The sequence below is a fragment of the Sciurus carolinensis genome, chromosome 3, assembly GCF_902686445.1.
Source record: "Sciurus carolinensis chromosome 3, mSciCar1.2, whole genome shotgun sequence".
Taxonomy (NCBI): domain Eukaryota; kingdom Metazoa; phylum Chordata; class Mammalia; order Rodentia; family Sciuridae; genus Sciurus; species Sciurus carolinensis.
The window spans coordinates 33,520,180-33,535,494 of record NC_062215.1 but is presented as its reverse complement, the minus strand read 5'-3'; the positions used below and the strand labels follow the sequence as shown (position 1 = coordinate 33,535,494).

Below are 15,315 nucleotides of genomic sequence, written 5' to 3'. Positions count from 1 at the left end.
AATGATCTGTAAGTATTAAGGCAATTTCCTCTACTTCTAAGATAAGCACCCAGATTTTGTGCAAGTTATTTTGCATTCTGGTGGAATTCTCAGTGATGTTTGCATGTGTACTTTAGTTGACTTTCAAATACATTTTGTTTACAGCACCTTGAATCTTCAGAGTACACCTCATCATTGTTTCTTGTTTATTTTTTCAACTACCCCCACTGTGTCCCCAGGAGGACAAAGTAAGGCAGTGCCTTTCATCTTCTAACTGTGGGTGTCTGTTACACATTGTTTTTTCTTCTTTATTTTCCTTTGTATTTACTTACATCTGACTCAAATCACATATTCTCTGAAGACAGAGATTTGCTTACAGCTGAGCACATCTTTGTTACTAACACATTTGGTAAGATTATTTAAAGAGTTGGGAAAGATATAACTTTGTTATATCTGCTTTTAATTTAAATTTTTTTCTTTTTTTTTTTTCTTAGATACACACTCCAGTTTTCCTGATGGAGAACAAGTAGACCCTGAAAATCTCCACTTTGGTACTGATGAAAACAGTGGAAGGTAATTGCCAGATCAAGAGAATTGACTTACAAGCTACCTTGACCCTGAATTTTGTTGTAGTTGGTGCTCAAATTTGTCATCAGTCATCATAATCAGATTTAGGTCTTGCTTTTTTTTAATCATCTCACCTGAAATAGTCATTCAGAAACTGTTAGAAAGTAGCACAGTTCTAGTAAGACCGTAGGACATGGAAAAAAACTAACGGTGTGAGCAGAGTTCTTCCTAATGTAATAACAGTGTTGTCCTTGATTAATTTAGCAAATTACATTCACAAAAGGCAGTTTACTTCCTATAACAGAAGACCAGTAACTGCCAGAAAACGTACTAGAGGCAGTGCATGCACTCAGTAATCTCTTCATCCTTGGTGCTCTTATGTCTTTGGTTATGTTTAAATGACTACCTTTATATTTGGGGTTTTAATCGCAGTTTGTTTCATTAGCGTCTGTAGATTAGTGAATAGAAAAATTACCTATAGATTCTGTCCTGTTGACACTTTATGTGAATAACCGAAGTAACACTAGACTGGATCTCCTCTTTGGAGTATGTTGACAGACTAAAGTTTATTTATCTTTTCTCACTTGTTCAAGTGTAGGCACACTGTTTAATGGCACATCTTTCTGTTGTGTGACTTTGCATATGTAATTTAAAATGAACTTAGTTAATGGGGATTGGTTATGTTCCTGGTTATGTAAACACATAAGATTATTTAAAACTATTTTTTTTCTGCCTCATAAAATAACTACAGTGCAACAAATATTTTTAAACTATTTTCATTGGCTATTGCTTCAGAGTCAGTGAATTTAAATATTCACACACATTGCACAATAGCTTACATCAAAGCAAAATGTATATCAGGTTGTCTTACATACTCATAAGTACCCCAAAATAATTGCCAAACTTTGCCATTGTGCTTCTGCATTTGTGTTTGAGCTACTGTATATTTGTGGAAATTACAATGAGCAAGAGATTGTTGAAAAAGCATGAATAACTTTATGTACATGTGAGAGACATCTCATAGGCTTGTTTTACTTAATGTTATTCACTTTTCCATATCTAATATCTTGCTAAATGGTATGACTCATAGTTCGCGTCTTTTCAAAGTAGTTTGCACTTTTCATTAATAAAATTAACTTGAGAGAAATGCGGCTCTGCAGTTTATTAAAAGTGGAACCAGATACCCATTTTTATATTTTTCTTGCTTGTAGCTGTTCAGTAGTGTGGACAAACTCGTTTTTTTGAACAGGGGTGATGGGCAGCTTGTCTTTTAGTTTTTCCATAATCATAGTAAACCTGGAAGACCAAAAGCTTTTTCTGCAGATGATAACTTTTAATTCAGACTAGTTAGCTTTTAGTAGGGGAGTCTTTGGAAGTTATAATTCTTTTCCTAGTTCCTAGCCACTTTACATACCAAGTCTGTTTCCAGTTCTTTCTTTTTTAGACAGGGTGTCTCTGTTGTTTCCCGGGTTGTCCTTGAACTCCTAGGCTCCAGTGATCCTCCTTCCTCAGCCTCCCAAGTAGCTGGAACTACAGGTGTGGGCCCCAGTGCACCCAGCTTTGTTCCCAGTTCTTTAATGACATCACGAACACTATTTCCCACTTCATTGATGCAGCATGCCTGCCTTGGCCATGCTAGATACTATGTAGCAGTGAGAATAGGCAGGGGCACAGGGGAAGAATCCCTCGCTCTGCTCTGATTGTCCTACCTTCCTGCACCACTGCCCCCATCACCATACTGAGGGTTGAACAGAGGGATGCTTAACCACCGAACTACATCCCCAGCCCTTTTTTTTATATTTCATTTAGAGACAGGGTCTCGCCGAGTTACTTCGACCTCACTGAGCTGCTGAGGCTGACTTTGAACTCCTGTTCTCTTGCCTCAGCCTCCCAAGCCCCCTGGGATTGCAGGTGTGCACCACCATGCCCAGCTTCTGCACCACTTTGTGTACCCTAATGGTCTTCACTTTTTTCTTTTTTTAAAAAAACACCTTTTGTTGAAGGGCATTTCTTTCCACTGTTACTTTGCTTCAATATTTAGTGTTTTTATCTTCTGTTAATTCCTAGAAAACCTCTGCTTAATAAGGGTCTTCTCTCAGGCCTAAAGAGGTGGGAGTAATGCTTATATTATGCATGTACATATCATTTCTGGACAACTTTGACCACTTGGGTCATCGAATCCTTCTGTAACCTTTGGATGAGTTGTGTCTTGTCCCCCTTTGCAGAAGAACCTGAGGTTCAGGGAGGTCATGTGATGCTCTTAAGTTCAACACAGAGATGGAATGACCTCTTGGACTAGTGCTTTTTCCAGTTCATTACACTTAAATCAAGCCCAATATTTTGATAACTAGTAACTAAAAACCTAAAGATCGTCCTATTTTTTTAACTTTATTTTGAGATATACCATCTAGTCCAGCTTCTGCTTTTGTTAATGCCTTTGTATAACCATAGAACAGTGATCAAGCTGGGCTGGGGATTAGTTCAGTGGTAGAGCATTTGCCTAGAGTGTGAAAGGCCCCTGGGTTCAAGCCTCAGTACTACCAAAAAATAAATAAATAAATAAGATCAAAATTAAATCTTGGTTACAGTACAATTAACTGAATTATAGAATTTGTCCAGGTTTTACCAGTTATTTCATTAATATCCTTTTTCTTTTCCAGGATCCATTCAAGGATCCCACATTGCATTTCATTATCACGTTTCCCTCCAGTCTTCAGTTCCTTGGGTTTTCTAGAGTGTTTTTCTATTTGTGTTCCTCTGATACTTTGTGTGTGCCCACAGGTTCATGGTTTTAGGGGTTTTGTTTTTGTTTCGTTTTGGTCTGAAGGACTAGAGCCTCGAGCATACCAGACAAGTGCTCTATCACTGAGTCATACCCTCAGCCCTTTGTATTTTTCTGGATTTTTTTGTTTGTTTTTTGTTTTTGGCAATGCTGAGGATTGAACATAGGTCCTTGCCCATACTAGGTAAGTGTTCTCCCCCTGAACTACATTTCCAGACCTTTTTATTTTTTATTTTGGGACAGGGTCTTGCTAAGTTGGAAAAAATCTGTCTTTAAATTTTTGATCCTCCTGCCTCAGCCTCCCAAGTAGCATTATTATGGGTGTGTGCTGCCATGCCCACCTAATAGTAGTTTTCTAGCTCTTCTTTTCTTCTGTATTTATTATTAGAATTCTTTAAGGAAAAGTCCCTTCTTGCTCATGTTTTTTTTTTGTTTTTGTTTTTTATTTTTTATTTTTAGCCACTTACATCAGTACAGGCTAATGGATATTTGTTTTAATCTTTGAATTAGGATCCAATATTATCATTATTTTCATAGCTCAGATTGTTACAGTTTTGGTCACTGGAAACTTTCAAGTTTTTATGTCCTTGTGAGATGTCCCCTTTTGGTCTGTTTAATCTTTTAAGCTTTTTTTTTTTTTTCCTTTGACACCAAAGGATGCTCTAAGCTCCCTAGTATTTTCTCTGCCACCATGGTGAAATCAACTGCTTCTTGAGGAACTGTGGTTCCTTTTATTAGAAAATATTTAGAAACAAAGATTTTGATATTAGAGCTTCACTGCTTCTAGTTCCTCTCAGTGGTTAGAACAGGAAATGCGTGTGTGCTGACTCATGCAGATGCACACATTTATATGTATTACTGTATCTGTGTGTATAAAACTTTGGGGTTTCAGGGACAATTATAAATCTGTATTGATATCTGTGCCACCAGTCCTGCTCCTCAGGGCTCATTCCAGCCTCCTCCTCACTTCATGCCTAACAGTGAGAAGCCTGGCTCTCTTTAGCTGCAGTACATTTACTTACTTTTCAACCCTAATGCACAAATCAAGTACTTTTTGAACTGTTAACCTACCCCCTTGTGAGGAGAAAAAAAAAAAATTACCACCTAGAGTTTGGTGCTCATGTTTTTGTGTTTTATTTGACATGGTAATTTCAGGCTCAGCTCCAACTGGGCTCAAGCAGTTCTATCTCAGTCCCCCAAGTAGCTGGGACTAGAGTTTATGTGCCACTGCACCTGGCTAGTGTGTAGTTCTTTTAGTCTTTCAGGATCATGTCAAAATACTTCCACAAAGTTTTTTAGGTCCTTAGATTCAAAACTACATTAGTTCTTTCTTTCCTGTCCTCTTCGTTGTGACTCTGATTCATTTGTAATACACTCAGATTCGTTGTTACAGTCTGCTTTCTGTCCTCCTACACACATCCTGGTTGATTTTTTAAAAATTTACATATATTAAAATTCAGTCTTTTCTGTGGGTTTTGACAGATGTCGTGTATCCACCACCACAGTGCTACACAGAACATTTTCAGTCACCCTAAAAATTTCCTTGTGATAGCCCTTTGTACATAAACAGCTCGTGCCCAAACTCATGGTTATCACTGTTTGCTTCTCTGCCTTATGATTTTCCCTTTTCCAGAGAGTCATATAAATGAAATCACACAACTTACAGTCTTTTAACGTGGTAAAATGCAGTTTTTAATCCATCATGTGTGAATCAGTACTTAACTCCTTTTCTATTGCTGAGTAGTATTCTGTTATATTGGAATTTGCCCATTGAAGGATATTTAGGTTATTTGCAGTTTGGCTGTTTGTGAATCTTATAAATATTTGTATATAGATTTTTATGTAAGCATAACTATTCTCTATGATTTTATATGCCTTCTGGTGGGATTGCCAGTGTGTAATACAGAATTGGCTAGCCTCTATCCCAGGTCCCAGGAAATGTCTTCTAAGTCTTTGAAATTTTCCAAGTGTTAGGAGTTATTTATGTTGGGTCCTGCCAGTTTATGGTAATGAGATGACTTAGGATGGTGGCCGGCCACATGTGATTAAGGCTCGAGGCTATGTGGTATCAGCTCAGCTGAATTCGCCCTCCTTGTCAGTGATTCAGTTATGCCTAGGTAATGAAATACCATCGAAAACTCTGAATACTGAAGCTTGAGAGAGCTTCTGTGGATGGCATCAGTATTATTATTATTTATTAGAATGATGATGATGATGTCAATGTATTTGTAGGATAACAAGCGTGGAAGATAAAGAACCTTCACATTTTGGACCCTCACAAACCTCACCCTGTGTGTTGGCTGGTTCAGTTGTTTTCTTTTGTCATAATAAAATTATAATCATAAGTAAAGTGCTTTCCTGAGTTCCCGTGCATTGTTCTAATGAATTATCAAACTCAGTGGAATGGTGGAAACCCCTAAACTTGTAGCCATCTGGTCCAAAGTGAGGTTGGCCTGGGGACCCCTGAACTTGAAGCTGGTATCTTAAGTGAGGACAGTTTTAACAGAAGAGTTGACCCTAAATCTTTGAAGTTTGATTGACTTAACTGCAGGTAGTTTGTGTCAGAACTCATTGTACTAAGTCATGTATATTTAATTTTATAAGAAACTGATACACTTTAAGTAGCACTACCATTTTGCATTCTCACCAGATACTAATTAATTAGAGTTCCAATTGTATCCCCCACACACAGACACTTGGAATTTTTAGTGGTTATTTTAGGCATTCCTTTTTTTTTTTCCCCTCCCTTTTTCCTGGTACTGGGGATTGAACCAAGGACCTAGTACATGGTAGGCAAGAGCTCTACATCCCAGCCCCTTTTATTTTGTGACAGGGTCTCACTACATTGCCTAGGCAATCCTCAGGCTTGGGAATCCTGCCTCAGCCTCCTGAGTAGCTAGGATTACAGACAAGTGCCACTATGCCTGGCTATTTTAGCCATTCTAAGGTGCATGGTGATATTTGTATTGCTAATATTTTCCTGAGGATTTTTGCATCTCTACTGATGAGGGATATTGGTCCATAATTTTATTACTTTGTCTTCATCTGATTTTATAACCATAGAGTAATGCAGATCACATAAAATGAATCTCCTTTTTCCTGGAAAAGAACATGTAGAATTGACTGGTTTATTCTTTTTTTTTTTTTTTTTTTTTTTTAATAGTTTTTAGTTGTAAATGGACACAATACCTTTTTTAAAATTCTTTTTTGTGGTGACCCACACGTGCTCGGTGAGCGCTCTACCACTGAGCCACAACCCCAGCCTAGTTTTTTTCTTAGTGTAGGGTTTTTAGTATTTATCTTGCTTTCTGTTCTCTAAGCTTCTTGACTATGGTTTTGTGTGTGTCATTAATTATGTGTATGCAAACTGATGTTTGTGCAGCTCCTGTGTCCTCATTCTGTTCTGGGTTTATTTTCTGGTTCCTTCACTCATGCTATGTTGTGTATGGGAACTTTTTGTTGACTTACCTTCAGGTTTACTAGTTCTCCTCTGTGCTGATATCACACACATGATCTTAGTCAGCCACTGTTGTCCTTAACATTATTAATTTTATTTATTTAAAATTCTTGCTCAAGCTGGGGTATAGCTCAGCACTGGAGCACTTACCTAGCATGTACAAGGTCCTGGGTTTGAGTCCCTGCTCTGGCCTAAAACAAAAAACCTCAATTCCAAAATACCTGTTGTATGTGTCTGGTTTCTGATGATTGCTTCATCTCTTCGGAGTGCTTTCTTTTTGGGTGCTGGGGATCGAACCCAGGGCCTTGTGCTTACAAGGCAAGCACTCTACCGACTGAGCTATCTCCCCAACCCCCGGAGTGCATTTTTTCCTTGCCTTTTCATGTACCTCTATGTTTTGTTAAGAAACAAAGTATGTTTTGTAGAACACTAGATGCTTTGGTGGATAATAATCCACCATGCCTGAAAACGAGCAATTCTTGTCTCCTGCTTAAGACCTTCACTGCAGAGATCGAATTAATCTAGTCAGGAGTTTGGCTCAAGGCTTGCTGTCACTATGATTGACCTTAGTGACTTCAGGTTCCTATAGCAATATTCAGTTTTGCTGATGGGGGCTGGATTGCCAGGGCAGTGTCTCTCCTATGCATATACCTTCTGTTTGCACCTCACAGAGAGTCTGTTTATTTTCGTTGGGGGCTGTGGGGAGCAAGCCCAGGGCCTTGCGCCTCTTAAGCAATTGCTTTACCACTGAGCTGAACATCCAGCTCCTGTATACTTCTGGGGCTGGGGAGGGGCTGACATTCTCAGATTAAGCTCCAGTTTTAGGCACTCTCTCTAGGTTTGGATGGAGAAAACCTCAGTTCACTCGCCCCTTCCTATCTAGTTGGAGGCCCAGTGACATTCCTCCTGTCCCCTCCCTTTGCTTTTGCTCAGCTCCAGGAACTGGCTGCACCAGTGCCCTAAGGGAGCAGTATTTCCCCCTCCAGTAGAAGAGCACCTCTGTTCCGTAGAGGAGGTAGGGGAATGGATCTGGTGAGTTTCTAGACCTTCCCACAAGGTTGTTGTCTACCTCTCTTGGGTCTGCACCATACTTGACACTTGTTAAGGCTCTTTCCAGTCATTTTTCTGTGAACACTTTGGTAGAGTTTGTGAAGAAAAATCTGAAGAGAGTGTAGACTCTAATTTCCGAGGCCCCCAGGACTCCATACTGTTTCCAGCCCATTCTCTGCCTTCACCAGTTGTCACGTTAGCTGTTTTTTCCAGTGTCCTCTCATAGCTACCCAAGGGAAGCTGATGCTCATGTCTCCACTCCCCCGGAAGAGCCTGCTCCTCTGTCAGCGTTAGGCCAGTTGGTTATTCTTCAACTTTCCAGTGGATTCAAAAAGTCATAATTTGTACTTAATCTGGCTGTTTTTCACTATAGGAATGGAAGCAGTATTCCTTCTAGTGCTACCTGTGAAGTATATACTTGTTGAATTAAAGACAGTATGATTTTAAAACTGTAATTCAGAAAACAGTGAGCCATTTTTATCCAAGTTCTTTTTACTTTTAAAGAGGTGATTTGTAAAAAAAATTTGGAAAATAGGGTGCCGGGCATGGTGGCACATGTCTGTAATCCCAGGGGCTTGGGGAGCTGAGGCAGAATTGCAAGTTCAAAGCCAGCCTCAGCAACTTAGGCCCTAAACAACTTAGACCCTGTCTCAGAATAAAAAATAAAAAGGGCTGGGGTTGTGGCATGGTTAAGTGCCCCTAGGTTTAGTCCCCGGTACCAAAAAAAAAAAAAAAAAAAAGTATGTTTGGAAAATAGAAAACTCCAAGAGCTATTTTCTTCTTTGCATATTCATTTTGGTTTTTACCAGGTAAAAGTTTTAGATTTGTTCTTATTCTACCTCCAGTTCCACATCATCCAATAAATACATGACTATATAGTCTAGATTTAAGTTTTAAAACTGCCCAAAGAGGCCTAAGAGAACATGGTAATAACATCAGCCATCTATAGTTTGGGACATATTGCGGACTCGTCTGTCTCTTAGAGCAGACACATTTCTAGAGACTGCTGCCGCTTTTCTGTTCTTGCTCTGCGCAGCCAGATTGCTGGCCCAAGTCCTGCAGCACAGGAAAGGCTCTCCCTAGGCTTCCCTAGGCTTCCCTCTCGCTGTCTTTCTACTCCACTTGGCTTAAATGCTCTGGCTTTCGTATCACCCAGAGTATTGACTGGCAGGGACATTTCACTTTTCATCTCTGTCTGGCTACTCATTGGAAAATTATTTCTCCAAATGTGAATCATTTTGGACAGTTTTTCACATTTGTTTCCCTGGTACTAAAGCAGAATCAGAACAGTTAGAACCTGTGAGAGACCCTGCTTGCACCATGAGGCCCGGATCTTTCTTGGAGGTTCCATGACTGGAGTGAAATCAGTGAAGAGCATTTTTTTTTTTTTAACTGAACAATAACTAAAAAACAGTTTTGAGTGTCTCAGGAAGGAACCCCATTTGTTTGAAGTACCATAAAGTTTGTTCCTAAGGCAAGCAAATGTTTTCACTCCTTAAGACAATAAATAGATGTAGTGTACCATGCAGAAGGCCTGGTTTCCAGGGGGGAGACGACCCTCTATCAGTCCAGACACTTTTTATTTTATATGGATTTTTTTAGTTGTAGGTGGACACAGTACCTTTTTTTCTTTATATTTTTGTGGTGCTGAGGATCGAACCCAGGGCCTTACCCATGCTATGCAAGTGTTCTAGCACTGTGACACCTAGACATGGCACTGTGGCATGCTAAGCAACTACCCTCCCTCTGAGCTATATAATTCTAGCCCCAGTCAGTCATTTCTGATGATTTGGTAGGGTTAGTAAATTTCCACTCAGTTCAAATTATGCCTTAAAAGTTGGCTGTATGCTACGGTTTCAAAGCGAAATATTCTTTTTGAATTAAGTAATACCAACTTTTAGGGGATAGAATTTTTTTCAGTAGAAATTGTTCCCTGATTTAGCAAATCCGTTCACCTTTCAAAACTTTTTTTTTTTTCTGTACATAAAGTCATGCTAAGTACTGAATGAATTTAGGGAATTAGGAGTTTAGGTAATTAGGAGTTGTAGCTGTGTGAAGTTTTAAAGCCTTAATGGTGAACAGAAGATAACAGTGCTGTGTTAACGAGGTTTACTTGTTTGGAGGCTTAGTTCCATTTCTTGCTCAATTGGCTTCACTTCTTGCCTCCACTCTCAGCAGACCTTTTGAAATTAAATGGGCAAAGTGAAGCAAAAGTTGGGTGCAGTGTTCGAGGAATGAAGTCCTTGGGGTGCTTGCTTCCCCAAACCAAACCAATGGGGATACCATGGATAAAGATGAGAAGCATCTCTTTTTGGCTTTTTGCACTTTTCTTCAAATATTCTTAATTGACTTAAGAAATTCCCAGGATGCTTTTTTTCCCACCAGTTCTGAGGGAATTTGCCTAAATAATTTAGCTTTCTTTTAAAGAAAAAGACAAATGACTGAGTGGTTTTAAATTGCTGGGTTTTATTAAGATATTGGCAAAATTTCAACATATTCTTTACCTGAATGAACAGTTTGAATAAATAAAATGTGAAGGATCACTCATGATTACAACTGAACTCAAAAGTGATCTGTACAGCAGGTTTGTAAATTGATATTACTTGATAAGAAATTATTCACTTCACTCCATAAAGAATTCTTTGCAGAGAAATGTCATAAACAAGAGAAAGCCTGTCTCCCACCAAAGAGCACCTAGAGAGTTAACAATGATGTATCTGAATTATTTAATACATCAAAGTTAATTAAAGTATTTCCTTTTCAATAGTTTGGAGTTCCCTGTCCTATTTCATTTTTTTCCTAATTAGTAGAATAAAATAGTCTTCAAAATACATAAAATGCCGCTGGAGGAAGTAATTATTTTTTCAATACAGTACCATATGTCTGGAAGATAGCTGTGTTTTAATACTGGCAGTATCATTTTGTTTTGAAAAAAGACAATCATTTCACAGGTCAGAACAAGAGTGGGTATCTATCTTTTAATATCACATGATTTTCAGAGGTGCTAATTTATGATAAAAAAAAATTGTCCCAAGATAAAGTGTGAACTAAATTGTAGTATCCTTCTGTGGCCTTGCTTAGGTGAGAATGCTCATTGAGTGAACCAAGTTTAAAAATTAAAATTAATTGAGATAATTTTCTCACAGTACCCGCACACAGCAGTCTCACCTGTAAGTGGGTCATTCTCACCTGCCCAATGGACTTTGCGCTTCTTACTGGCACAGTGTTTCAACAATGGAGTGTGGCTGTCATGAAAATGCAGTGTTGATGCTCTACCACTATCAACGTGGTCAGAATTAGACTCAGTGTTGACATTGATATGATTGACATTGTCCTTGGATAAGGTGTTATGTTCAAGGAGCCTCCTACTTCAAATTAAATGTAATAGGAACTTTAGTGGCTTTATTTCAAGGACAATGGATGGCACTTCTAGGTAAAGAAAAGATATATACATGTGTTTCTAACCTGACCCCTGTAGTACAGACCTAAATGGGATTAAGAGCCCCAAGTATTTGGTGCTGTGATGTTGCCTAACCTCAGATGTCCCTCAAAAGTATACATCTAGAAAGTGAAAAAGGAAACCTTTAAATTAGGGACTAACTCCCCTGGAAACTCACAGTGAATGTACAAGGAGTTTGTAATAACTTCAGATGGTGACTCGAAGTCTTTTTCCCTAACCAGTACTACACTTTTCTTGTTTATATTTGTTTTACTATTTCCTATTCTAACAAAACTTGTTTAGCAGGCAAACAAATTGATGCAGATCATGTTAAGTTGAAAAAGGGATACTGCCACTCTTTATGGATTGAGTGTAGAACTTTCACCACCACTAAATTACACGATGAATAAAGGTACAAAACACATAATTTGGACTATACCTCAGCATTAACAGTTAGTATATATTATACTTTTATATCTAATATTTTTACAATCACCAGATACACCATCATTAAATACAAGTTACAGAAATGTGTAGATACCATTAGTTAGAGGGTTACTTATTGCTTACGTTAGCAAGCAGCAAATAAGGGCACAGGATTTGAACTGAAGGGAGCTACTTTCTATCACCAGTGGCGTTAAGATTAACACTGCATTTCACAAAGCACTGCTTTTTATCTAGTGTATAGAACCAAGAGCAGCATATATCAGACCAATAACCACTACTTTAATAAGTATTATAGGATTTTAAAGGACTTACCTTACAAATGGTACCTAACTACCCTATGAGTATGCATGTTGTGAACAAAATAGTTGCTATTTTTTTTACAATATTGGTTTATTGACCACACTAGAACTACTTTTCTGTTTTCTAGAGAGCTAGTGATATGAGAAATGGAGTTAACACTGCTATGTAGTCAGACCTACAAAACCCAGACCTTTAAAAATGGGTCTGTGTTTGTCCCAGTTTCATCCAACCATCTTTTTCCTCCCTAAAAAAGCTTATCACTGTGACTTCTTTCCTTTTACCAAATCTGATCAAAAGCATTACCAATAGACAACTATAGAAAATTCTTTTTTAAAAAAACTTGTTTTTACTCAGCTAAGCATTTTGGACTATAACGTATACCAATGCTGCCTGTGTTTTGTTTCCTTAGATAATCTGATTTGAAACTGAGACTGCATCTGAAGGCTTGTCAACAAGTTCTAGGCTTCAGAAAATGACAGATATAAGTGAGGTACATGTATGGGGCAAAGCATCAGAATGATGAGAAACTAACATAGCTGGAGTCGTACTTACTCTCTCCTTTTCATCCATGTGTCACAAGACTGAGGAAAGAATAAATTACTTCAAAGTCAAGAAAACAAAAAATAATGAAAATCTCTACTCAACATCCAAATTTAAAAAAAATAAAATCTGTAGATTAACAATCTGATTGTTGCTAAAGTGTTAATCTGTTGTTGTTGTTTTAATTACTTGATGATATAGCCATACTGGCCCCTGTAATATGCTGTAGTCGTCTATGTCTTTACAGTTTTGGAGTTTTAGTCCGACTCTGAGGGTCTAGGGAACATAAAGCAATTGTATTAGCATGTACAACATGATGTTAGATGGTGGACATTTCTCAGCAATAGCATTCAGTGCATCCAGCTGCATGAGTGACCTGTGCGTACAGCAGGGCTCCTGTCTGTGGGCATGGCTGGTCCCTAGTTGACTAGGGTAGGGCCATCCATGGTTCTGAGAGAATCAGGGTGCTTCACTGAATGAATCTGATAATTTATTTGCTGCTTTAAGTTGAATATAAGCTTCTGGCTTAAAACAGGAGAAATAGCAAAATTACCAAATAGAACTAAATATTCAAATGAACACATCCTATCCGTGCAGTCTCAAGTTGCATGTAGCAGGACTCTGGCTCATATCTTCCAATTAAAACTAAACAGACCTGGCTCAGTAATCTGCATTTTCTTTTGCATTTGGCCTCTGGGTTCACTTTAAGCAGTACTTTCAGTCTCCTCCATACCAATTACTTCATTCCCTTGGGAAAAACAATTTTAGAGAAGTTAAAACTGGCATTTTTCATTCTTCAAAGCCACTTTTTATATTATAGTAGTACATGTCTTTGCTATGTGTGAACTTAAAACGGTATTTAACTATCGTCTTTTTAAATGGCATTTTGATCTTGTATATTTGTACCTGACATCATCTCTATTAAACCGGTTTTATTCCTGAGATGAGGTACAGTGAAAAACACATTAGCATCATAGATGAAAACCAGCTGACAGTGGTCTCCTAAAATGACAAATAATAAAAACTCCACCAAAAGCACCATAACAGGTTATGAAATCCCCAAGTAACTACTGCCCTAGGAAATATTTAATTCAAAATGTTTCATGTTACAGAAAAAAAATCAGTAAATCATTTGATTATATACTGCCTCACAATCCTGAGATTGACACTTTGACACTAGTTTTCCACTTTCATTATTACCAGTTAAAACCCATATGGCTTTTAGTCTTTCACCTACCAAAAAAAGGGGCAGGGAAATCTTTCATAGTCCCCAGGATCTTGAGGGATGTTTCCCAAGTGAAGTTAATTCTTCATTGTTCTCTGTAAGTAGATTAGGCACATCAGACCAGATTTCAACTGAGTTGCGATTTCAACACGATATATCCTGACTGAAATAACTTTCAAGCTTCCACTAGTGACGTGAAGGGGTGCTGGAAAGGGGGTGTATGTAGGTGTAGAGACACATCACAGGGACCAGTTGTATAATTTTGCTAGTGAAACCGCCAATACTTTTTTAGATTGAAAACACTATAATTTGAGTTTCCTAGAGATCTATTTACATTTAAGAATTGAGCCATCCATGGATTCATAATGAAGCACATGTGTTTAGAAATGTCTACCTTGTTTCTACTCTGATAGTGTTGTTTTTGAGGGATAGCTAGCTAGCCTACTGTAAAGAAAAAGTATTATATTTTATAGCTCCAGAGAAGATCTGCGTGTGGAATATCATTACCCTTTCTGATCTTTCTCACTGTATTTTCACCATACCCTTTCCAACTGTGTTCCCTCCATGGCACGTAACTTCTTAACATCCTATTTCTCTTCCCACTTCGAATAAGTGAGGACAGGCTGATGCCCATTTTGTGGGAAGGCTCTCGAGCAGAGAGAAATGAATAAAACTTTGGATTAAACCTGCATCCATGCCACCTCTTGGAGTAGTAGTGGCGTAAATGATACAATCTAGAAACCCTTTTGCCCAGGTATTTGAACTGTTCATTTTCCAACCCAGAACAGACAAGAGACAAGCTCTCCATTCTGTATATCTGCTGCCCTGGAAACTCTCCAGCACCATTCCATTCAGGCAATGATGATCGAACTGATTTTTCCTTCATTATTAGCTCATTTATAAGATTTGCTTGCTTTGGTGCACCAAGACCAAACATCTCAACTGATGGCAAAATCTGGGCACTGTGAGGTTTGCTTGCTTCTATTTGTGTGAGATCTAGGTAGCCTGGGTTTTCCAGCACGTTGGTTTGGGACCCTGGGCTCAGGCTAGTTCTATCAGTGAACGAATCCACACGCCCATCATAGCCTAGATCGGCTGGTGCTGAGCACTGGTGCTGAGGCCAAGGGCGCTTGCACTCTCCATGATTCTCCTTATCATCCCCACCATCTTCTTGCCCTCCTTGAAAAGAGTTCTCTGTCCAATCTGATTCCTCACTAACATTTACAGCTTTGTTCATGTCCCTCAGGAATACCACAATAACAGTGATGTTATCACTTGACCCAGCATCACGAGCTGATGCCACTAATTTGTGGGCAACCATACTGCTGTCTCCATTATTCTCCTTCAAGTGGTCAGACACAACTTTCACTGCCTCATCGGGGTTCACAGTATCATAGAAGCCGTCACAGGCCAGAATGAGGTAGTCTTCTGTCCCATCCAAAACAGTTGACGCAGAATCTGCATCCCCACAGATATATGGCTTGTGTTCAGCATCTCCTGTAGGATTTAAAAAATGGGAGCATCAGAAA

The 15,315-nt window shown here is 38.6% G+C and overlaps 2 protein-coding genes across 9 annotated transcripts in view; one reads left to right on the top strand and one right to left on the bottom strand.

The window, feature by feature from the left end:
• Positions 1-15,315, top strand: part of Trim37 (tripartite motif containing 37) — a 180,169-nt gene that overhangs the window by 134,342 nt on the left and 30,512 nt on the right. For 4 of the 7 annotated variants that reach the window (XM_047542823.1, XM_047542821.1, XM_047542826.1 and 1 more), the window contains one exon: positions 474-552. In XM_047542823.1, the coding sequence (XP_047398779.1) occupies positions 474-552 (79 nt within the window). Of the gene's footprint in view, positions 1-473; positions 553-12,430; positions 12,710-15,315 lie in introns of those variants that run through there. The other 3 variants (XM_047542827.1, XM_047542824.1, XM_047542822.1) reach the window with 1 other exon arrangement.
• Ppm1e (protein phosphatase, Mg2+/Mn2+ dependent 1E) overlaps positions 10,288-15,315 on the bottom strand; it is a 168,056-nt gene continuing 163,028 nt past the window's right edge. The window contains exons 7-8 of one of the 2 annotated variants that reach the window (XR_007107575.1): positions 13,799-15,283; positions 10,288-13,309 (exon numbers count right to left, since the gene is read on the bottom strand). Coding sequence is in view for 1 of the 2 variants with exons in the window: in XM_047542828.1 (XP_047398784.1) it covers positions 14,247-15,283 (1,037 nt within the window). In the remaining variant the exon portion in view is untranslated. Of the gene's footprint in view, positions 15,284-15,315 lie in introns of both variants that reach the window. The other variant, XM_047542828.1, reaches the window with a different exon arrangement.